Raw genomic sequence first — 25,438 nt, forward strand, 5'->3', positions numbered from 1 at the left:
AGAAAGAAAACAAAAGTGAATCCCCAGGTTAAGATGTAGCAAATGGCACCAAACATCCGTGGCTCAACTCTTGTCATGCATGCTAATTAATAAATAGCACCTCTGAATACAAGTTTCTTCCAGATTAACAGGAGAGGGTCCCTGATAAATACTGTTCACTGACAGCAACTCGTTTTTTATTTCAGAACCTTTTAAGGAAGTTTGCTTGTAAAGGCAAGTCATTTTCCTAGGCAATGTACCCAGGTCCTAAACGAACACTGACTTAACAGAACCCTGCCTGGCCCTCAGTCGGTTACCTTGTGCTGTTGAGAGTGGACGTTCTAAACAAAAAGCTTCAACAGAAATTAACAGCAACTACAATGATATAGCAACATCTCCCACGGCTAGTGGCGTTTCCTCTGGAAAGGGATGTGGAAAGGGAGGTTGAAATTTTTTCTTAATCTGAAAAGAATTCTGTCCCCCCACCTCTCTACCCCTGTCTGTCTCTCTCCCGTTTCTGAGTCCTCTTCTTCTGGGTTCGAGTGCATTCTGACCATTATGCTTAGGTGGAAAGTTGAAAGACAGCAAACCTGCTACAGCCACCCAGAGCTACTGACGGGTGGGCGAGCAAAGTTCTAGGGCTGAGCGTTCCTTTCTCAGCTCCTTGGCCAGGCAGGCGCTCGCGGCTACCTGCCCTGCTTGGCGCCGCACTGAAGATTCGCCGCGGCGGAACAGTTGAGTCTCCATCTGGCTACCAACCCACCCGAGCTTTCTTCTCCTCCATCACCACCTTCCTGCCTCCCCCTCCTCCCCCTCCTTTCCGTCTTCCCTCTCCACCCCCGCCCCCAATCTCCTCCTCTTTTTCTCACTACAAGCGGTTGCTGATGCTGAAGCCGAGCGTCACTTCGGCTCCCACGGCAGACATGGCGACATTGACAGTGGTCCAGCCGCTTACTCTGGACAGAGGTAAGGGAGCGGCTGGTCCGTCAGGCCACACAGTCCGCACCGCTTCGCCCTCCGCCCTGCCCAGTCCCACAGGGAAGGCAGGATGCGCTCGGGCAGGGGCAGCTGGGGGAGGAGGATCAGCCCAGGAGGGTTTCGCGCCCGGAGCAGGACACTTTCTTCCCCTCTCTCCTCTCCTGGTCCCCGCTGCCCCTTCTTGCTGCGCTCTCCGGGGCGTAGGTGCTTGCCAGGGCTCGAATGTTTCAGCTGACAGTCTCGGTCCCTCGCCGGGTCGCCTCCGGGCCCCGGCTTTGTTGGAGAGGATGCGCCGGGACCGCTGAGCGCTGGTGACTGGAGGTTGAAGAGGGGCAGAGAAAGCTCTCCCAGCCAGAGCTTGCTAAGGGACCAGTGGGGAAGCTAGCTGCCAACTGCCGGCGCGGGGACCCGAAGGGAGGAAGTTTGTCCCCGCGCTGGAGATGAGGGGTCTGTGCAGCTGTTGTGACTGGGAGATCGCCCCAGGGCGGCAGGGCGCTTGGCTGGGAAGCTGGGTGCAAAGCCGCGGGACTGCCTGGCTAGGGCGCTGCCCTCGGGCGAAAGGGCAGAGCAGAGCTCGGGCAACCTTCGCTGGCTCAGGGACACCGCATCCGGAGCCGAGCCGGCTTGGCTCCAGCTTCCCGCTCGGAGCTGCGGCTCTGGTCTTGGTACTCCCTCAGCCTGCAGTTCCAGGGAGGTAGCAACTCCTGTCTCCTGCTCCAGCAAACCTTGTTCTTCACCAGTCAAGTGTACCTCAGTGCCTGGGCTGCAGAAGGCGCGGAGACAAAGCGCAGGCTGGGTAACTGTTTAACTTCTAGCCTGTGACCTGTGCGTCCTACTCTTTGGCTGAAACGGAAAGAGCTTTTGCTCAAACCTTTCCAAACCTTTCCAAACCTTTCTCTAGGATCGGGCCCTGCTGAGTGCACCCGAGTAGTACCTGGCGGTGGATGGGAGTTTCCTTTCTGCCTCACCAGGTCCAGTTAGTTATTAGGGCTCCAGAGTCCCCAGCTCTGCAGAGAGAGGGCACCTCTAGCTCTGGGTCCGCAGCGGCGGGGCTTAGGACCCGGTGCAGTCATTTGAAAATGCTGTGCTCAGAAGAAAATGATTTAGTCCTTGTCCCTCTAAAATTTCTCTTTCTGGAGGATTAAACTAGCGGCCCAGCAAAGCAAAAAGAGCATCGTACAGCGAGCACAGTGGCAAAGCTGGTAAACTGTATTTGAGGTTCTTAATGTGGAGAGATCTCTGGTGACTTTAACTCAATCTGTTGGTGCCAGAACGGATATTATGCGGTGCCCATAGCAACCTTACTTAGGGTAAGAGTTGAAAAATAATTGATTTTTATGTTGGGAAATGTTCGTTTACAGATTAATAAGAGTAAAGAGCTCAGAAGTCCGTCGTATAATCTATGATTTTAGTCCCAATATCATCTGTACTAAGCAGGATAAATCCATTGCTGGTAAGAGCCAAACAGATGGCAGGCTATTAAAAACGATGGGTTTCCCAAGTTATTTCTGTTTTAATGTGATGAGCTCTTCTATTGTCCCATTACTGAATTACAGTCATTAAACACCCCAAGTTTAACTATATTAAACAACCCAAGTTCTAACTATGTTAGATGCAAACACTCCAAGAAGACAACATACTCAAGCAAATTTACATCCCACCACTACTATTAGCAATGCAACTAGTCCACTTTGGGGAAGTTTATCTTAGCCCTTGGACACCCCAGTCAGCTATCTAGAGAAGACCAAGATTTAAAGTGTGTTCTTGTTTATATTCAGAGGGTACCTGTCCTTCTGTGATTAGATCTGTAGAGTAAGTAACAAAGGAAGCCCAGTCAGGTTATCTATGGGAACATCTGAATTATTGAACCACTGGCTTTAAGTGCTCTGTGTGTAAGAAGTCCGTGAAGTTATCTTCCCTCTAATTCACTATGATAGTACACCAAGTTAAGTAATTTTATTAGGTTGATGGAATATGTGATTCTAAGCTTTGTCCTGGTTTGGTTGGGCATTAGGACATGAAGGTCTGATAATTGTGAAGATGTGCAGTGTTAGCAGCCTGTAATTCGGTTAACCCAACTTAGGGCTCAGCGTTTGGCCACCTACTGGCGATTTTGGGTCACTCCAAGTTTCCAGAGTGCCATTTGATACGTTGGTGGCCCATGTTATACACTCTAAATTTGCTCACTCAAAAGCTTTTGGCTCCATCAAAGCCTTTATAATTTACAATCCTTCTTTCCTTTAGTCTCCCCCAATGTGTAAAGCTCCTTGAGGGACGAAGCCATTTCTTAACCCATCTTTGAATTTCTCATCATCCCTGACTTGTGATGGAGTATAAAGTCAATGTAGACTAGTGATAGTGAACTGAAGCTGGAGTAAATGGAGAACTGTTTGTTATACAGATTTCATACGGAACTGGGGTACAGTTATGAGGTTATGGCCCTGCAGAGCTAGCAAGGATGCTAGAAAGGAGCACGTAAGGCGGTGGCTATGAACCGTTCCCAGATTCACTTGGTGGATCTCTACCAGCCACACCTGTTTAGCAAGACTGGGTTTCTTTATGTAGTCCTTGCTGTCCTGGGACTTGCTTTGTAGACCAGGCTGGCCTTGAACTCAGAGATCTGCCTGCCTTTGCCTCCTGAGTGCTGGGATTAAAGGGAATGTGGCATCTCGGGCCTAAGGAGGATTGTAACTAGTGGGCAACAGGAAAGAAGGAAATGGGATTTGTGTCAGGAACTACCAAGTGCATCTTCTGCAATCAGAGGAGGTATGGTTAGGACTCCTGGTTCTTTTCTAGGATTTTCATTTACAGAAAAGAAACATTAATATTCTTAAGGCTATGCTACCTCTAAGTAGGCGATTTGGTTCTCAATTGGTGTCCTTTGGAATCAAGGATGTAGAGTCCATTTGGACAGTATCACAGCTGGGGGGGGGTGTCAATATGAACATCATAGTATCCATAGGAGTAGAAAAAAAAATCCATATATATGCCATAGAGTGTGTCAAATGGAACTCCAGAAGCTTGCAGTGACCTAAAGTCTCCAGTAGGTGGCCGAACGATGAGACCCAAGTCAGAACACCTGAATTTCAGACTGTTAAAGCTGCACAGCTTCACAATTATCAGACCCAAATTCCTTTTTTTAAAAAAAAATATTTTTATTAGGTATTTTCCTCATTTACATTTCCAATGCTATCCCAAAAGTCCCCCATACCCTCCCCCCCACTCCCCTACCTACCCACTCCCACTTTTTGGTCCTGGCGTTCCCCTCTACTGGGGCATATAAAGTTTGCATGACCAATGGGCCTCTCTTTCCAGTGATGGCCGACTAGGTCATCTTTTGATACATATGCAGCTAGAGACAAGAGCTCCTGGGTACTGGTTAGTTCATATTGTTGTTCCACCTATAGGGTTGCAGTTCCCTTTAGCTCCTTGGGTACTTTCTCTAGCTCCTCCATTGGGGGCCCTGTGATCCATCCAATAGCTGACTGTGAGCATCCACTTCTGTGTTTGCTAGGCCCCGCCATAGTCTCACAAAAGACAGCTATATCAGAGACCCAAATTCCTAATGCCCAAGTTTTTAAGGAAACAAGTCAAAGCTACAGGGTTGAAATTAAGACTTACTTGCCTCAAATTCCTATAGGATAACTTAAAATAAGACTCTTAGAAGTCACACCCATCTTGATTTTCTGTCTGGGAAACAAGACTTGAAGATCCAGGATAGCCCTAAGGAATAAAAAGAGTGCCTGGAGTGTTTTCACATATCTGTCTCTATACCAAAACTGTTAAACTGCCATCATGACATTGGACCAGCCAGCATTGCAGACCACAGGGTAGCTGTGGACAGAGTAGACTCCTTTTTTTTTTTAACTGTTTCTTGATATTATTCATTTACTTATTGAGACCGTAATATAAGTCACACTTTATTTTGGGACCAGTGTCTATTGAGAAGCTAGACAAATGAAAATTCTAATTTCTGTCACAAGAGCTGCTAGGAAAGTTTGTTTGTTTGTTTACTTGCTTGTTTGGGGCATACAAACAAGTCACTCATCTGTTCATTTAAAATACATTTCTTGCCTGTTACATACTACAGATTATGTTAAAATACATTTCTTGCCTGTTACATACTACAGATTATGTTAAAATACATTTTTTACCTCTTACATACTACAGATTATGGCAGCAATTTTCAACCTGTGGGCCACAACCCAAACAACCCTTTCACAAGGGTTGCATGTCAGATATTTTCATTATGAGTCATAACAGTAGCAAAACTACAGTCATAAAGTAACAACAAAAATAGTTTTATGGCTGGCACGGGGTGGGGTTGGAGGTCACCACACATGAGGAATTATACTGAAGGGCCATAGTGTTGGGAAAGTTAAGAACCTCTGTGCTACAGGACCACAAGAAGAAAGGTTTCCCATTTCTATGAATCCTAAGCATCTATTAGGGAAGACAAATGGTAAGGGACTGATTGACTAAAAAATATTGAGTGTCGGCCTCATTCCAAACACTTCTTTAAGCACTGTGATGGTACCATAGGTAAAATCTAATGGCATTGGCATGCTTATGAGAGAGATACAATGTACAGAAATGAGGCTGCTGGAGAAAAACTAAAACTGAACAAAAGAAAAAAAAACAAAACACCGTCATAGATATATTAGTCAAGGAAAGACCCCTTGAGCTTGTGACATTTGAGAGGAGCACCAGATAAAGGGAGGAAACAAATTATTGATATTTGGGGGTGAATAGGCTCAGGATGAAGAACTGCCAGCCTCCAGGCACATCACAGTAGCTACTTTGAAAGGCAAGCAAAAGAGGAGCCTTAGAAGAGGGATATCTGAAGATGGTGGCCAGGGGCCAGATGCTGTGACTCATGATAATGATGTTAGATTATATGAGGCTTTGCAATGCTTGGTTGCAAACAATCAGAGAAGAGACTAGGCGGGGAGAGAGCTACTTGGATACTGTAGCTCAAGGAAGGCTCACTGAGAAAGGAAAACTTACAGTTGTCGTCATCTAATAAAACAACCCTGAGGAAAATCCATCCTAGTGAAGGAAGCATGCATAACTGTGGTTCCAGATTTCCTACCTGCTTTTCATCTGGTTAATGCACTGACAGGAAAACAGTAAAAAAAAAAAAAAAAAAGATTGAGACAACTGAAGAACTAATTATGACATAAAGGTACAGCTTAGGTTTAAAAACTTGGTTGCATTATCCTAGGAAGTCTACAGATGAGCTTTGCATCAGGTTTGATTGCCAGGCTAATATAGCATAGATGACTATTTTCAAAGATACACTGTCATTCTCATAGAGCTGCACATGAATCTCCGTCTTGAACCCAGGTGATCTTTCCTATTACGGGATGGCTAGTGATCAGGATAGACAGCAGTGTAGACAGAAGGACCTGGAATTTACCCTTGAGCCTAAGGAAGATTCTGATGAGAGGAGCGTGAAATTTGTCTCTTCTCAGCTTTAAAATGTTCTCAGACCCTCTTCCAATTCCCAGGGACTGGCTTGGCCAGATTTTAATCTCTTAAACTAGGTGTGACCTTCAGCTAAATTCAGGGCAACCAAGCAGAGTGCGGCCTCTGATACTGCATCCCGTCATCTTTATAGAAAACAGAAATGTTTCACTGCATTAAGCATTGAGTCCTTCTGGGGACTTTCCTTGGGTACAGTAGCTTCAACTCTCCTTCAAGTTCCATTCCAAGGTCAGAAAGGAAAATATGAAAAAACCCTTTAGATGCTCACCTTTGCTTATGAACTTTCCCCCCTTAAATTGAAACCAAATTGCTTAAAAACAAAACTATGACTTATAATGTGATAATATAAAACCTACTGTGGATTAAACATGAATCATTAATATTTTCCTAAGGAGCCAGACAGATAACTCTGCAGTTAAGAGTAACTACTGATCCCAGGAACCAAATGTGTTTCCCTGTACCCATTTCCATTGACTCATAATACCTGTTACACCAGCTCCAGATGACCCAATGCCTCTGGTTTTATCTGGACCTTGCTCATGTGAACATATCTCCACATGTTAAGACAAACACATCTGTGCACAATTAAAAAAAAACAAATATTTTAAATACATTTCTAGGAGTTAATTAAAATTACACAATTTAAAGTTCTTTGGTGTTTGGTGACGCGATCAATAGCTGACCATCTATTTTAGTTCATACACAAGGTAAATGTTGTAGCCCCCATTATCTACTTTCTCTGTGACTCGACTTCAATTTGGATAAGTTGCAAAGATACAAATGGAAATCGTTAATTCTTGGCTTCTCTCAGTCATAATTTAAATTATTGATTAAACTAGTCTTAAGTGTATTTCCTCATTTTAACAGATCAAACTTTTTGTCCTTTAAAGTTTCCACTGGGAAACCAAGAACTTTTATATTATGGATCTCAATATTAAGGGGGGGGGTGTCATGTGGACAAAAATTGGATGTCAGTGAGAATCCCATCTTCTTCATAGCAGTTGTGATGCGTCAACACGTTTTCTTTCCTTCTCACTTTTCAAGGCACACACAGCCTGTTACTTTATATATCTTCCGATTAGAGCTCTGGGCAGCCTACAGATTTTCTAATCAAACGACATTCTCTAGTTTATATGAAATCTGTATTTATCTGAAAATTGTTTTTGCTCACAGTCCAAAGAAGTCCAGTCTCATGCACTTCAGTTTTCAGTTTTTGTTTTTATTCTGAAGGATTTTTATGACAGAAAACTAAGGACTATGATTTTGACTACTGTTTCAAAGGTGCATGCCTGATTACCTTGACAGAGATAAGCTATATCCCATCCCAAGGCTTCGCCAACAGCTGCAGCCTGATACAGTTTAGCTCATCAACATTATGTGGTTGATCACTGTGAGAAATTATTTTCTGCAGCGCCCAAAAACATTTTACACACTATTTTTGTTGAATGTCTACTTTGGCGTGGTCCTGCCATTCATGATACTAATGTTTTTGTTTTGCTGGTACATTTTTAAATCACTGTAAGGTACTAGCTATGCAATAGGGCCTGAGGAATATTTATTAATACCAACCTAAAATAATTCACAAGCAATGGCTTCCTTAAGTTGTCACTTTGCTAGTGTGTGTGTGTATATGTGTGTGTGTGTGTGTGTGTGTGTGTGTGTGTGTGTGTGTGTGTGTGTCTGTCTGTCTGTCTGTTTTTTGCTGGTGTCTCTCTCTGTCTATCTGTGTCTGTGCATTTTCCACCATGTGACTGGAAATAATGAGAGTCACTGCAGTTGATAGTCATAGTCCCATCTACACTTCCTGCATGGATCCTACTGTTTTAGTTGGTGACTGAACCAAATATTTAGTCCCATAATCAGACCATGAGTTGTTAATAATTTTTTAAAGACTAATTTGCATGTGCGTGTGCTTTGGTTGGTGGTGTGCCTTGCAAGAGTGCTAGATGCTCTGAAACTGGAGTTACTGAGAGTTGTGAGCTAATAATCTGTTGGTGCTAGGACCTGAACTTGGGTCCTCTGGGAGAGCAGTTAGTGCTCTTAACTACTGAGCATCTCTCCAGCCTCATGAAGACATTTTTAGTGTCAAGTGGGGCTGCAGAACAACCTGCCCCAGCTCAGTATACATACATAAGCTACTCAGTGGTTTTGCTTTTCATAACCAACAATTAACAAATAGTAGAGCATGGCAAAGAAGTCAAGATAGACTTATTCTGTAAGCACTCTCCGTTGACAAAAAAAAATAATAAGTCTTAAAAAGTCATAATGATCCCACCAATTCATTATCTCTAGTCAATTAGATGGCGAGAAGTTTTTGAGATTGAGTTTTGCTGAGTCATGTGCTCGCTGTACTTGAAGACTTACAGAAGCAAATACGTCCAAAACCACTTAAAAGCCACGTGGGACTGACATTTCTTTTGAAGTTGTACTCAGACATCTGTAGGTGTTACCCAGAAAGCACAGAGCTCCTGGTTTAAACGAATCACCATGTCTAGAAACACTGGAGCTATTTCAAGTCCACCTGGTTTTTGCTCTTTTTGTTTACTTGCTCACTGTTGCCATAGTAACAATAATCCTGCACAAGGTCTTCTAGCAAAGAATTGCCATTATGAGAAAAGGGTAGATTAATGGAAGTCACAGAATGTTCATGGGATTTTAAACCTCCATGGTAAGTGTGGGGTCGTGGGGGAGTAAAGAAGTGAGCATCACGTAGTAGCTGGGTCTGTTGAACAGCCATGGGATACTGGACAATGAGGCCATGAGACTACTGAAAGTGATTATTTAGGAAAATTAGACAGCATGAGGTTCAACAGAGAGCCTGGTTTTGAGAAAATCTACATGTTTTAAGGAATAACAGACCAAACTATCTGATGCTGCCTCCCAGCAGAGCATAAACCATCTTATTAAAATAATAAAACATTGACCATTAGAAAAAGAAAGCAAGAGTTTGAGTCGAGGAGAATGGGTAGGTTGAATTTCCTAAGCACAGCACAGCTGTGTTCCACACTCAGGATGCTATTAGCTGTGCAAGAGGTCTTGTTGAAAACACAGAGTGACGTGAAGTGGGCTTCTAGCGGTTGAATGCTGCTCTGTGAATGAATGCATCTCAGTCCTCTGCATCATTCCTGAGACTCCAGCTGAGTACCATGAATTATATTTTAATCAAATTTATCGGTGACGTATGGTTTGGGAAAATAAGAAATAATCGCACCAACAATATCAGTATTCTAAGATTGTATCTAGCTAAAATGGCAGGTTACAATGAAACAGATAGAATCCAATGGAGGGGAACCTGACATATAGCTCTCATTCATTAGCTGGAATCAAGTTAGTATGTGATTAAATTCATATCGATGGCATTGGTATATGACAGGGACAATCTTATTTAAGAGTGGTAGATTTGGAAAATATTGATTCCTTTATTTAATAAAGTCAAAACAAGCTGTGATTAAATCATCAAAAATATTAAAAATCAATCTCTTCAAAATTAAAGGTAAAACATGTACCAATACTGCAATAAAACACTACTACTCCATAATCTATGGGGAATTGTTCTCAAACTCTGGAATCCCTCTATGTTGGTGATTTCTGATGTTAGTGATGTTTTCAAGCACAATGAAAATTATCCCAGCTCAGAAAAGTTACTCAACTGAGATACGGTGCTCAACAGCAGACCTAACATCATATCATGTAGATAGTATAGTATCTAGAATTCTCAAGGCCTGCATAAAAGTCGCCATCACCCATCATTGTGTTAACTAAAAGAAACAGAGGTAAATATCTAGATTCCCCCTGGGGAGGAACTATTACCCCACTTAGCTGTGAACCACAGAATTTCTAGAAAGTGGGGTGGTTCAATGTTAGAAACTATTTTACTCCAATGCCTTACACATATAATAGAATTTAAGCTTAATATGTGATTTCAACACACACAGCCTTTAGTGACCTGTAGAAGGATTTTCTTCAATATGATATGGATTAGCTATCAGATGCAATGTTGAATGCTGTATTTAAATACTCAGGATGAAACTATATTTAAGCTCTAGAAAAATACAGGGAAAAAAGATTTAACCAATGCTATAAAATAAATAAATGTAAGCAAAAAAAACCCCAAACAAACATATGAATACTGAGCTGTCAAAATGGCCTCTTTTCAGAGTGTTTGATTGTCAATTGAAAAGCTATTAGAAGGCATAATTGAATTTCCCAGAGATAATCATTAATGCCACAAATCAGTGCTCACATATCCAAATAGTGCTTAAAATAGTAATCTCGCATTTAAATAACAAGTTTTAAAAAGTCAATGAAAAGATAAAGTGCAATTACAAAATACAATAAACAAGGCAGGACTAAAAGATGATACAGTTTGACTGCCCACTGTGTCACATACCTGCTATGTACTTGAGAATAGGGAATACAGAGGAAAAAAGGCTGACAAGGTCACTCTCAGTGATGTGCTTGCTTTGCAGTTAGGGTAGAAAAGACAAAAGATTTAAATCGGTGAGAAAACAGTGGGACTCCATAGAACAATACCTACAGAGAATAGGACATAGGGAAACAGGAGCAAAAGCCACTTACACAGTGAGTTCTGGAAGGCCACATGAGGGCATGACATCAGAGCAGAAGGAGGCATTGTGCTAAGAGGGATATGTGAGTGCAAAGATTATCATTTCAATGAGTAAAAGCAAAGGAAAGGAGAATTCAGGGCACAGTAAAAAAGGAGAGGAATAGATCAGAAAGGATGTGGAGTGGTCGGTAGCAATACCTGTCTTAAGGATGCAAGGAATGACAGATAGCCAACACCATGTAGACTGTAAATGGGCACCGCAATACTATTTTCCTTCCATTCCTTTGTCTTCTCCATCATTTCAAAAGTACTATGTTGCTCTAGGAAGCAACAGGATGCTGGTCAGAGATGTACTGCCTACATTTAATTGCTAGCTTTTCTGCTTTCTGTAACATTCACAGAAGTTTCTTAACTGTTTTGAGTTCCAGTTTTCCAATCTGTAAAGTACAAGTTATAAAACCAGCATAATATCAAAGATGTAGATTTGTTGATTTTCATATCCTAACATGTATAAAGTGCTCAGACTAGGTCTGACATATAGTAATCATTCAATGGCTGTCATTGTTTCTTTCCTGAGCCCTGCATGTAGTATGATCCCAATGCACAGGGCAAGAATAGAGAATACTTCCTTTATTGTGTTACATGAAGAGGCTGGAACCACACTTAGATTTCGGATTCAAAAGATGAGGAAGTTGTTGAAAATGCTTAGTAACTCAAAGTGTTTTCTGTGTATGTAACTTGTTGTGTACATACATGCTCCCTAAGTTGTCCACTTGGTGATAAGTCAAGCACACATATGCCATGGTGCTGATATGAAGGACAGAAGACAAGCTTGGGTGTCAGTCTTTGCCTTCGGCCTAGTTTGAGACAGTCTCCTTCTGTTCTGGCTGCTGACTTTCACTCATGTGCATTCGCAGCTACTTGGCCCACACGTTTCTGAGGGAGTCTTCTGTTTCTGCCCTCCATTTCACCACAGGAGTACTGAATTCATACGTTTCTAATACGTACCATTGTATGCTTTGTGGTATCATAGTAATACAAATATAAGTTCCCTGATATTTGCTGAATGAATTATTATTTTGGCCTGCATAGTTTCATGGTAGTACAAACAAGCAAAAAAAAAAATGAAGAGAGTGGTAGATTTTTATTAAAGAGAAATATTCCCATATTTGTGTCCTTCAAAATTAGAATTGGTCTCTCCTAAAATTATTGAGTATTTTGTTTGTGCACATTGTCCAGAGAAAAGATGATTAACAAACCTCAATTATTTTTCAAGACAGACTTAAATATTCAATAATTGCTTTGAGTGTTTGCCCAGTGGTGTTTTCCTATATACAAGTTAACCATACACAGATATAAAACAACAACAAAAGGAATGTACTAGGTAGTTGAGAAGTAAAGTGAAAGAGTGATTTTGGCTTTCCTTTTCTTAGAGCTATTTAATTTTAAATCATAGTATGATTCTCAGAAGCAGAAGGTTGGGGAAGGAGGTATGGATCTAGATTGCTGAATGCCAGTTCGGTATCTTCCTTTCCAGTAGCAGCCACATACCTTCCCCTTGTTTTTTTCCATCCATGAACGCTAGTTAGATTTTTTCAACTTGACACAAGCCAGAGTTGCCTAGAAAGAGGATATGTCAGTTGAGGAATTGTCTTCTAGATTGGCTGTGGACCTGTCTTGGGGCATTTTCTTTATTGACAATTGGTATAGAAAGGTCTAGACCACTTACAGACAGTGAGGCCTCTAGGTGCGAAATCCTGGATTGTATCATTAGAAATAAAAGTGAGCAAACCATGAAGAGCAAGTCAGAAACAGTGCTTCTCTATAGTCTCTGCTTCAGGTCCTGCCTCCAGGTTTCTTTAATGAATTAACTGTAAGCTGTAGGTTGAAGTTTGGTCAGTTGCTATGTATTGTAATGCCAAATGAGAGCCCCCAGAATCCAAATTGGCAGTTAGAAAGACCCAAGGGACAGACACTATGTGACTTTGCCCCAGGTTATTTCTGATTGGTGAATAAAAATACCTACAGCCTATAGCTGGGCAGAATTGAGGTAAGCAGGGCTTGGTGTTCCTGGGAGACCAAGAGGAGGGAAAGAATTTGGTGAGTGGAGAAAGATGCCATGAGTTAGGAGTCAAGAAAGCATGTCCCTAATGGATGGCCAATTAGAGTTAAGATCAGCCCAGATAAAACATAGTAGGTAATAACTTAGGATTATCTATAGGAAATGGGTTTTAATAGCATAGAGGGTAGATATCTGCCTTCAGGGCTCTGCTTTCTTGACTACTAACCCATGGAATCTTTTTCCTCTCTCCCCCTTCTTTCTTCCTCCTCTTAGTCTCTTCTCACTCTGAAGCCTGGGAACACCCAGCTCTGCCTTCCTCAATTCTGCCCAGCTATAGAGTGTTGACATTTTTACTCACCAATCAGAAATAACTTGGGGGAAAAATCACATAGCTTCATTCGGGTCTACCTGCAAACTCTCTAGTCTCTGGGATAATCAGGCTTTACCTCCCCAAACCACCACCCCGAACCCCCACACTTAGCACAACAATACATAGCAACAGACAAACTTCAACAGCTATAAAATGAAATAAATCCTTACCTTTTGAGTCATGGTGTTTATTACAACAGTAGAAAGAAAACTGTAGCACTACATATCTTTGGTCTGTTTTGTTGGGATCCTTTTTCTTTTCCTCTGTAAAACTGATAATAATGAGTTTCCATCTCATTAAGTTGGGGAAAAGGTTAGCTGAGAAGACACACACAAACAGACGTACACATAGACGTGCTCAAACATCATCCTGATAGGCTAGGAAATGCTCATTATCGAGGGCTAATCCCCACCTCTGCCTTTTCAGGTCATGCTTACCTTCCCAGTGCAGGAAGGGAAAAGCACAATGACTTCAGCCTTAGATAGGTATGCATTCGGCTGATACCTCTGCCACATGCTGTGCACTGGAGCTTGGAACAGTGTTTACATTCTGCTTGTTTTAGGTCCTTCTATCAAAAGCAATAACACCTACTTTGCATGGTCGTACATTTCTTTGGTTCTTTTTTCGTTCACATAATCATTCAGGAAAAATGGAAGCCTCCAATCTGCCAGTTGCCAAGGCAAGAGTTCTGTATAGCCGTCTAGGGAGAAGAGTCTCTTGACAGATAACATTTGAGGACATTCTTTGAGTCATAACGGCCATAGCTAGAACACATGATCACTGATTGCATGCCAGGCATTGTTCTTAACTCTTTACATAATTAATGAAATATTTCATTTCACTTAACAGTCAAAAAAAGAATCCTGTGAGGTAAGTGTAATTGTTATTTTGAAGAGCTCGTAATTGAGGCACAAAAAGAATTTTTGCACAGGTGGATTGATTCTTAACCCCTGGGCTTAATGGCTTTGCTACATTGTCAAGAACAAGTTCAGAGGTCCCTAACATGCACTGAGGAACATGAACTTGTAAGGAAAAATAGAAGCAACAGTGCTTGCAAGAGCTTCAAAGGGAAGCCAGGTCAGAGAATCCAAGGCGAGCAAAGAGCAGCCAAGAGATTTCATCTGTGCTTATGAAAATATATTTACTACACTGAGATTGATTTAAATTGTGTATTTTAAAATTGTAACGTATGCCCTTGAAAGTAGCTGGTGGTTATACGTGGCTGTGCCCATTGTTTGTAATGGTTATTCTTAGGGTGAAAAAGGATTTACCAAGGGGATTATAGGAATATACCAGCAATATCATGTGTCTTTTTGGGGGGCTATAGCAAGGAAGCAAGAGATAGTGACTGTGGCCTTTTAGATGACCTTTCAGTCATCTTTATTGCACAGACAAAACTTTATGCTTTGGAATTTTGACAGGTTCTCAAAAGGGTAATAGGGCCCCAGGTTCTCTTTTTTTGCAGCCATTACCTCCAAACAGGAAAAGCCAAGGGGATTGAGGGCCTGAATAGCATGCATACGAAGAAAATCCAAGTATCTATTTTCCCCCATCTTCAAGAGTAGTTCTGGATATCCTGAGTGTATAAACAAACTCAGCTTACCCATCCTTAAACTCTGGGGTTCAGTACAAACTCCATTGGCTCAAGTACGACACTAGGACAAGCATTAGGTGTAGAAGAGGCATTTTAAGTAATGTTTAAAAGAAACTTAAAAGTCTTCTCTCTTGTTTCATTTCTATTGGTTGCTTGCTTTTTCTTGGGTCTCCTGAGACAGGGTCTTACTCTGTCGTCCCAGCTTCCCCTGACTCTCACTGTATACACCAGTCTGGTTTCAAACGTGTAACAATCAGTTCCCCGGAACTGAGGTCACCTGTTGTATGAGCTGCCATGCCCAGGTTTTCTTTGAGCTAAATGTTTCTATTCATCATTTTTATACAACACTTGTTGATTGGCATAGTTTTCTTCTGCACTGTGGCATTTCACTTTCTAACAAATTGACTAAGTGAATACAGGAACAGCCAAGCTGAATGTACAACTCAGAAGGAACTGAGTTATCTTGGAAGTTCTGCATTTCTCCAGCTTCATCTTATTTTAGTGAGTTAAGGTTGACAGACATGCTATGGACGAACGTTGTATTCTGTGTCCACTCAGATATCAATTTCTTCTATCGATAGACATCCAACTCTTGCCACATAGACATACCTATGATTGTCACCCACTGGGGTGTGTGTGTGTTACAATCATAGACTCTTACTGACTGAATGGCTTTTGTTCCTGAAGATGTACATATTAATGTTATACTCTCCCATGTGAAAGCCATTGTGGTGGAGCTTGAGGGAGATTATTTGGTTTAGATTATGTCAGGAAGGTGGGGCTCCCATTACTAGAAAACTGTGTCTGTAACAAGATGGCGAAGATGGAGAGTCCTCCTAGCTCTGCCCCCCCCCTCTCTCCTACATACACACACACACTCTCTCTCTCTCCCTCTCTCTCTTGCCTCCTTTCCTCTTTTTTTTTCTTCACCTTCTCTTTATCTCTCCCTCCTTCTACTTCCCCAACCTCTTTATCTCCTCCATAGGGACTCAACCATGTGAAAACAGACCCAGAGCCCCGCTGTGTAAATTGACAGGGCTAATCCTGGGTCAAACCTGTCCACAAAAGGGATCCAGGTTCTACGGAGAATTTTTAAGGACTGCCTGTGCTGGCCGATTATGATAGCCTGCTTTGCCTCATTCAAGGGGCTGTGACACAATGCCACAAACTAGTTACTTTACAAACTGTATAAACAACCAATATGAAGTTTGGAGACATAGAAGTACTAGTTCATATCCTGGCATGGCTAGATCTAAGATAATGCTCTTATCTTTCTGTGACAATGAACCCAGTAATAATCTTTGCCATGGAGCCAATTTTAGCTATGACAAGACAACTTTACAGGTATACACATTAAAATATAAACCTTGCCTTCACAGCCCCCTTCTGGGTTTAGAAATACCCCCATGCCCACTCCAGAACGTTTAGAAAGTTGCTTCTCTTGAGCCACTCTCTGTTATTTTCAGAGCATTAAAGGAAAATACACTTAAAAACTCTTCTTAGACATTGTCCTGGGGAGTGGGGGTATAGCTCAGTTGGCAGAGCATTTGCCTAGTGGGTGCTTGGCTCTGCATTCAAGCCCCTGAGTACCATTGAGATAGAAGAGGAAAGAAAGGCTTTATATGACTGTGTTTTGAGATGAATTCTTTTTGTTTGTTTGTTTGATTATTTGTTTGTTTTGTAAGTGGGCAAATTGTTCAGATGTAAAGTTGTTTTCATGATGGATTTTCATACATGAATGGCATTTTACTGATTTAATACAGTCTCCTTGTGGTTTACTTTTTACCCTCTCTATTGCTATGCCTGGGGTCTAGAGTTTATAGTATAAATTTATCTAACTTTTTCCTTAAAATAATATTATTTGTGTATATTGTACTTCCAATAGCCCCTTCCCACAAATGACCGCTCTAGATCACAGATATTTGTGACTTATAAATGCTGTCTACATTTTTAATGGTCACCAAACTCGAGACTATTTCACAACAAATGACCATGGATGAAGTTCCCAGTTCATTGTCTATCTTTAAAGCCTTATTGGAAACCCCTGCTGTGCTTCTCCATTCATGTCTGTCTGTGGCTGACTTCACACTAGAGCTGCCCTGTTGACTCGTTGATACAGAGAGGTTAGACTCTGTAAACCTAAACTGTCCACTGCATGGTAGTATGCATCGTGTTCTCCGGCCCTTGCTGTTAAGGCTATAAGAGAACAGTGATGATGTATTTTATATTTACATTCAATTTAGGTGTTTGTGGAGCTTTATCCTCAGCCTTCGTATTCCGCATGCACCTTTCACGAAGGCCCCTGTCTTCCCGCCCTCTAGCTGTGTGCAGGAGCAGACCACTGTTGCTAGTCGATTGACCCTTACTAGCCTTACCTAGTCTTGGCAAGGCTCTATACTTTGGGTGTCACTCTTGGAACTTCCTTATCTCTGCCTCTGTGGCTGCTCAGATTCAATTCACCTTTGAGCTGCAGAGGGTTTGGAACTGCAGAGGGCAAACACGATGCCTACCATACAGTGAACAGTTTAGGTTTACAGAGTCTATCATCTCTGTACCAACTAGTCAACAGAGCAGCTCTAGCATGCAATCCTTCCTCCTGGCAGGAGACTTTTTAGCATTGGCATGGGATCTGTGCAGTAGGGCAGTATTCTGCTCCCTTCCTCCCATCTCCCCATCTCCCCACACTCCACCCCTGGGACCAAGCGTTTATCTCTCTCCTGGTTGCAGGGCACACTCATTGCTCATTGGTAGCTTTCTACTGATGCACCTTTCTCCCTCTGGATGGAGTTCATGGTAAAGAGTCTTTGAGGCCTTGCACTTTCAGAGGTGAGATGCTATGCTATCAGCTGGCTCTCATTATGATCTCTTTCATTTTGTTTGTTACTTTGTTTTTGTTTTGTTTAAGATGCTGAGGTTTGGTTTTGTTGTTGTTGTTGTTTTGTTTTTGTTTTTGTTTGTTTGTTTGTTTGTTGCCTAATTTGTATGGCCCTTATTCTCCCATATTCTGCCGTGGTCTCACACTCAGTTCCCACATCCACAAGGAAGGGGTTGTTGTAGTCTGTAGTACTACCATTTTGAAAACTTAGCCCACCCTCTGTAAGCCATGATTTATCCACAAGCTGCAGTGTTAAAACATGTGCTCCTAGCTGAGAAGACAGACTCATAGCATTTTTGATCGTGGGTCTTTGTTTCCTCATCTGAGCCACTCTTTTGATATGCAGTCTGTGTCATTTCTCATTGTTTCTCATTCCCATGCTAGGGAAGAAAGGAAGGGCTAGCTACCCTTAAGGTCTACTTAGGTACTGTGGTTTCTGGCACATATGCCCTACAACTTGGCTTCATTAAAAATGGTCTCCCAGCTAAAGTATCTATACACACAAGGTGGACAGAGAACACTTAAGGAGAGGCAGTGCCTGGGAAAACAACATACGGATGAGCCTGTGTCACAGACAGAAGCAACAGAAGTTCACAGCAAAGACTGCTGAAAAATGCAAAGTCAGAGACATAAATATACGTATGACTAAAAATACGCACTATCAAAAATAGAAGGTATAAAGTAAGTTCACCAAATTGAAGCAGTAACAGATGAACACACATGTTGACACACATGTGCTCTCAAGCACGCCAACATGTGTACACTACACACATACACGTGCACACACAGTAAAAGAAAGCTAGGGGACTTTTTAGATATGAAATTAAATTTTCTGTTGAACCTTTAGAAACTTCAAACGGTCTACGGATGACCCTGTTTCTCAGTCCCCTCCCCTAGCTAGCAAGGCCTTCTTTACCAGAGCCAAGCACACCTAAGTAAGGCTATACTTTAGCCAAATTTTTGTAATGACTTGATGTTAAACAGAAGCTAATGTGACTTGAGTTTCGAAACTGTGAGTTGAGGTCAGCTTTCGTTTTTCTGGGACAGAGGCCTGTTCATGACATCAGAACCTTCAGTGTCCTCCCAAAATCCACCATTCTTGACATAGCCATCCTGTGTCTTTTCCCTACAGCTGGGTTGGTAGCTTCTTCCACAGCATCCCTTGTTCTCAGTTGTCTCCACCAGCATTTTCAGTTACTTTCACTTCCATATTCTTCTCTCTACGAATTTGCTATTGTCTTGCTTAGAACATCTTTTCTTCTGCAGAAGCCTCGTCCTGATGTTCATTCTGTCTATCCTGAGACATCATCTCTCCAAAAGTTGATTCTATCTATCATGTGTAAAGCTGTCTCCTCTGCATCATCCTTACTGCCTATTACAGATTAATTTGTTTCTTAAAATATTTACTAATTAATTATAGGAGTTTTTCTCCCAACTTTGTGACAGTATACCTGTCAAAAGCAACTTTAGGGAGGAAAAGTTTATTTTGACTCCATCTTTGTGGTGAATTTGTATTAATTGGTAGGAGCATGAGACAGCTGAGGATGGTGGGTCTGCAATCAGCCAGCAAAAAGTAAGGAATGTTTCAGGTCAGCTCATTTTATCTTTTCCACTTAGGCCCACAGTTTGAACAACTCTTCACACCTCATGTAACATATTCAAGATAATCCCTCAGCAATGCCTAGAGGCTCACCTAATTTAGAAGAGCCCTTTGAGGTATGCCCATAAGCTCATTTTCTAGTTGATTCTAGATCTTGTCAAGTTGACAATCATTAATGATTACATTTTATTCACATCTAGTCTTTGTTCTCTATTACTGTTATCACAAATGACAAGACAACCATTTGGTATACTGAGGATGGTTAATAAATATTTATTGAACTAATAAACATGATCTGAGCATTGTAGTGTTTGTTTAAGGGAAGGGTCCCTCTCTATTCCCCCTTCTCATCTTCTTTGCTATTTGTAGAAAATTCCAACCTGTCTCCTTAGCATTTAGGTCTCAGACTTATCAAAAATCAAAACATTCTGATCCATGCCTCTCCTGCTACTGTATGTACCGTCTAATACACTCTTGTGAATACATTCAATCACCATTCAAGAAATAATGAGATTCCATCTTACAGAACTGCTTGTTCTGGACTATAGCACTGTAGCAGTAAACGCAGTAAGGGCAGTCTTGACTCCTGAACCTGTTTCTTAGTGGGGTGTAGTGAGAGACTGACAGCAATGAATCACATATCCATACACCATACTGAAGTTTATGACTGGCCTAAGAGAGAGATTAGAGATGAAGAAAAGGAGAGAGAGAGAGAGAGAGAGAGAGAGAGAGAGAGAGAGAGTAAAGTAGTAGCTGCTTGGAAGGCTTTGCCTTCTCCTCTTAGATACGGAACCATGAAATGGATTTTGGGGATGACGTACATGATGCAACTGATACTTGTATAAGCTCACTCTTGTGTTGGGGACATTAGGTCAAGCCTAGGAAAGAAGAAAGTTTGGAGAATTGTGCAGTGTTAGTTGGTTAGTTAGTTAGTAACTTGATTAGCAAGTTAACTAGTTAGTTAGTAAGTGTTAGTTACTTCGTAATGGGACCAAGGTAGTAGTAGAAAATTAGTTAAATTCAGATTCAATTCAGAAGACTAACCTAGCATGATTTAAAGGAAGAAAACATGTAGAATGTAGAAAACAAGATAGTCCCTGGTGCCTTAGGTATCTGGCCCGAGAAACTAAAAGAATGAAAACAAAACTTACAGACTGGAAATAATGTGGGTGGGGAGTGGTTACAGCATTGACCAACATAACGTTTTGGACATGCTGAGACATCTATACAATATCAAATGAAGAGTTTATCTTAGCTTATCTACCCAGAATTCTGGAACCTGGAGAGACTGTCCAGAATGAAGATGTAAATATGGGAATTATCATCATGTAGATGACATTTAAAACCATCTGGAGAATGAGAAGATATAAAATTTGAGAGTTTGTTTCTGAGCAGTTTGAATGTGTTTAAGTTGAGAAGACTGGCCTGTGGGAAAACCAAAAGAAATGAAACACTTGTGTGTTTCAAAGAGGTGGGAAAAATCATGTGTATACAATACTAATGGGTAAGGAATGATGTCAACCGAGAATTGCCCATTGATCTAGCAAGGTTATTGATGGGCCTGACATTTAGTTATGTAGTTGAAACAGCATATAGGGACGTCACTGGTGTGAGCTACCAAGAGTTGGAAACACACACACACACACACACACACACACACACAAACGGAAGGAATAAGCAACTTATTAGAACATGCCCTTTACGAAGATCAGAAAACAAAGCCAGCAGCTAGATGAGAAATAATGCTCAACTAGTTTGATATTCCTAACTATAGTACTGGTAAGAACTATGTCATGGGTTAACAGCTATGACTGCCTTCTTGACTGTTTTGTAACTAGTACAACACTTGCCCCAAAGTGGAAACTCAATTACATAAGCATGGAGAAATGAATGTCACTTCAATTAAAATTATGACAGAATGATTACCCATGAGATAGTTTCCTTTACATTTTTCTTTACAGATAAAAATGGATATACATACATATATATGCATATATAGTTTTAATAGACCATAATATTTTTTTCTGTAGTTATCAGTTTTCCATCTGATCCAGTTATATAAATCCTATACACCATCATTATTTTAGAAAAACACACAATATGAAAAATTAATTCAGTAAAGATATTCAAAAAACTAGCTATTGAATTCTTAAAAATCATAGATAAGGAAAAAGAACATGTTTCCCTTTGGCAGAGTAGGATTTGATGCAAATCTTCACAGCATCTCAACCTGTTCATTAAAACAGCTTGCCCAGAGTTCATAGCTATGTGGACAAAGGTTCCCCATTACTGGGTGGGGTGTACATTGACCTAAGGTACATATACCCATTTATATGGTATGATCCTGGGAAGTTGTAGTGTAATGCTAAGCATGAGCTCTGGGGAGCTATAGACATGACTGAAATAAGGACAGACATGGTGAAACATGGTTTGACAGTACATGTGTGTGATTCATTTTCTTTGACGGAAATTAGGTGCTGCCACATATTGAGCAGGGAGTGACATAATCAGAGGTACATACTTACTAGCTAATTTGAACATTACTTGCAGATTAAATTGTACGCAGACGATTGATGTTTTACAAAAATTACTCTGGGAGATGTTGTTGAAGCAACGTCATCGAGCAAAATACCTTTAATAAGAATAATTATAAAATAGTTGTTTTCCTTAAGTCAATAGACATATCTTTACCTGATGATATACTTTTTAGATTTACAGATCGTATTAAATATGCAGACAGTGCAATAGTTTGTCTAATAAATTCAATTTTTTTGAATTATCAGTGATTTAGTCCATATTTCTGTGCTATCTGGATGATTTGGTCAGACTCTGAGAAGTTACAAGAATCAGACAGAAAGATGACCTGTTAATGGGATGAGAGACTGACTAATGGTGAAAATCAGGACAGGGAAATGTCAAAAGAAACATGTTGGTCCATGAAGTTAAGGAGATTAGCGTGGTACTCAGTGAGAAAGCTGGCCATCAATTGTTGGACTTTTTGCGTAGCAAAAGTTATTAAAGACTGAAATAAAAGGTTAGAAGCATACCTAGAACATAGTATGTGTCAATGGAGAAAAATACCAATATAAAGCTTACCTTGGGGATCTTGGGAAGCAATAGCTCTATATTCTTTAAATACCTATGTAAGTACTTTGGGTCTTCTGAGCATCATTTTCAGTACTCAGGTCAATCTATATCTATATCTATATCTATATCTATATCTATATCTATATCTATATCTATATATCTATATCTATATCTATATATCTATCTATACCTGTACCTGTACCTATACCTATACCTATACCTATACCTATACCTATACCTATACCTATACCTATCTATCTATCTATCTATCTATCTATTAAATGCTAAGTAAAGAATGTTTTTCTGTGGAGAAAATCATTGTGCCTCTGCAGCCAACTGGAATACCTCCCCCTAAACTTGTGGCATACTGAGAGTACATGCATAGTCAGTGTACAGGACATCTCCCCGTTTTACCTTCCTCTCCCATCCTGTGCTAATTACAAGGCAATCCTCTGTGTAAACACCTGAATTACAATTCTAACTCCCCATCTCTCCCCCTCTTCTACATTCTCAGGGCTCACTCTCTGCCCCGCCCATCTCAAAGCAGTGTGGGTTTCTCAGAGCAGTACTTGTCAGCAACTGCAGGTGTGGGCAAGTGAAGGGTTTGTAGAGTGGCTGAAAGGCTGACATGCAATCATCAGAAATTAAATTCTTTTAAAATTCAAAAAAAAAACCCACCTGAGATTAAATAAAACGCTCCACACAATGTCCTTTGTTGTGTTTAAATCCACTGCATAATTATGCCTACCTGCATCTACATTCAGAAAACACATGTAGCAAACCATGCAGACGCATTTTCAAGGTCAGAGTGTGGAGTTTGGAAGAGAAATATGGAGCCAGACGGTAAGCTCATAGGAAAATTAAGTCAGCCAGCTTTCCCCAGATGGTCACCTTTATACTGGGTTTTGTAGCTTATGAATTAGGCACCTGTGTTTTCTTCAATGCACTCGCTGCCAGGTGAATCCTTGCATTTGTCATTATAATTGCAAATAAAAACAATAAATCCTGGTGCTTCTTTTTCTCCAAGACACCTCCCCCCCCTACAAAACACTCCGGTGTTTTGTTGTTTTTGCTTGGGATGAAATTAATATTTTAGAGTTCCTTAAATGGTTGTTTACATTTTCCAGTTTATTAGCTGATTGAATCAAGGCACAGACAGAGTGAGTCAATCTACATCAATTGTTTCATTTTGCCCTTTTTAAGGACTGGCTTGAGTAACCTCAGACATTCATAATTTTAAGTGTGCTGTTTATTTTATTTAGAACAGATCTTTTTAAAGGGTCTATTAACAATAATACGAATAGCTAGGTGGACTTCAGATCTAACAGGTTTAAAGTTTCTTTGAATGCAGTCATCCAAACATTGCACTGGGTGGTTCTCCCTTCCTCCATCTTTATACATGAGAACACACTGCCTTTTATATAAACAATGTGGTAAGCAGTGTGCATTTCTTAGTCTGTGCTTTCAAGATCTTCTGGCATTTGAGTTGGCATTCCATTATTGAAATGTCAGGTAAAGACAGGAAGCCACCCCTCCCATGAGGGTTTAATAAACCAGCACAATGACTTCCTCTTTCTTTTGCATTATGTGAATTAATAAGTACTGACACATGACGCATGTAGGAAAGAAGATATTCCTAAGGGAGGCATAGCCCATTCTTCCTTATCTATTAGAGTTACGCTTAATAAACATAGCAGGATGATCAATGCACTCATGACGTGTGATGGAGCATGTGTACCCAAGTGTAGATATTCACTATGTGTTCCATTAAAGATAAGAAGAGTAAATTACAACAGGAATTATTTATGTTAATGTCACTTAAAAACAAATGTCTTCCAAATGAAATTTATTTATATATGAGTAATTTGTCTTGTATTTTTAAAATGAGCTAAGTACTGGGATCTTCATTATCTTGTTCAAAAGATTGAAAAAAGCCAAGCCAGTTTTAATCTTCTCCCAGATGCAATAAAACCAAGCTATTTATTATAAGTTCAAAACTTCATTGAATGAACCACTGTTAGTCCATTGCACTGGCCTCTTTCTTTTGAGTGAATTAGAACCAAATGGCTCATAAATTTGAAAAGGTGCAAATGTAATTTTAATGGCAACTAGTGGTTCATAAGTTGAGCTTTTCATCATCAGCTAAAAAAAAAAAACATGAAATTATTTTACAGTAGAATAGGAGGCACCTGTTTTTACATCTAAATACTTTGCTTATAACATGTAAAATCAACTCCTCAATCTTGTTGTCTTCCTAACTTCCAACAGTGAATCTCCTGACACTTAAAATTCTATTTATAAATTCTTCCACTCCATTTTCATGGATACCTAGATTGAATTATTATTACAGAGTCACAGAAGAAAAATATTGAACTGCACATGGTGATTAGTACCAGATGAGAAAAACACTCAAAATATTGCTTTCATTCTCTGAACAGGTCTTTTCTTTTTTTAAATCAGTTTTTATAATGTCTTGAAGCTAAGTCATAAAGAAAATTAAAGTACTCTCCGAGTTATTGTTCTCTCGGAGTTTAATATCTAAAAGATGGTTATTCATCAAATAATCACGACTGCAAATGTTAAATTACAACAATGATAGTATGTGAAAGCAAAGATAAAATGTATTAGAAGAGAACCATGCACTCAATGCATTGAACGCATTACACATTCACTGGTAGATTGCTAATATTAATTGGCTGGATTTATAAAAGTACAACCTAATCATAGAGATAACATGGGGAATTAGCCCAACGAAAGACCTGGGAAATGTGATATCTTTCTCAAGATCTGAAGTATAAGCGATTATTCCATGGTTATAAAAAAAAGCATCGGAAAGAAT

At 40.5% G+C, this 25,438-nt stretch overlaps 1 protein-coding gene across 5 annotated transcripts in view; it reads left to right on the top strand.

The window, feature by feature from the left end:
- Window positions 1-551: 551 nt before the first annotated feature.
- Lin7a (lin-7 homolog A (C. elegans)) overlaps window positions 552-25,438 on the top strand; it is a 153,598-nt gene continuing 128,711 nt past the window's right edge. For 2 of the 5 annotated variants that reach the window (NM_001039354.1, NM_001033223.2), the window contains exon 1: window positions 834-945. In NM_001039354.1, coding sequence (NP_001034443.1) covers window positions 864-945 — 82 coding nt within the window. In that variant the 5' untranslated portion in view covers window positions 834-863. Of the gene's footprint in view, window positions 946-1,396; window positions 2,268-25,438 lie in introns of those variants that run through there. The other 3 variants (XM_006513031.4, XM_006513032.2, NM_001284329.1) reach the window with 3 other exon arrangements.

The sequence above is a fragment of the Mus musculus genome, chromosome 10 (genome assembly GCF_000001635.26).
Source record: "Mus musculus strain C57BL/6J chromosome 10, GRCm38.p6 C57BL/6J".
Classification (NCBI taxonomy): Eukaryota; Metazoa; Chordata; class Mammalia; order Rodentia; family Muridae; genus Mus; species Mus musculus.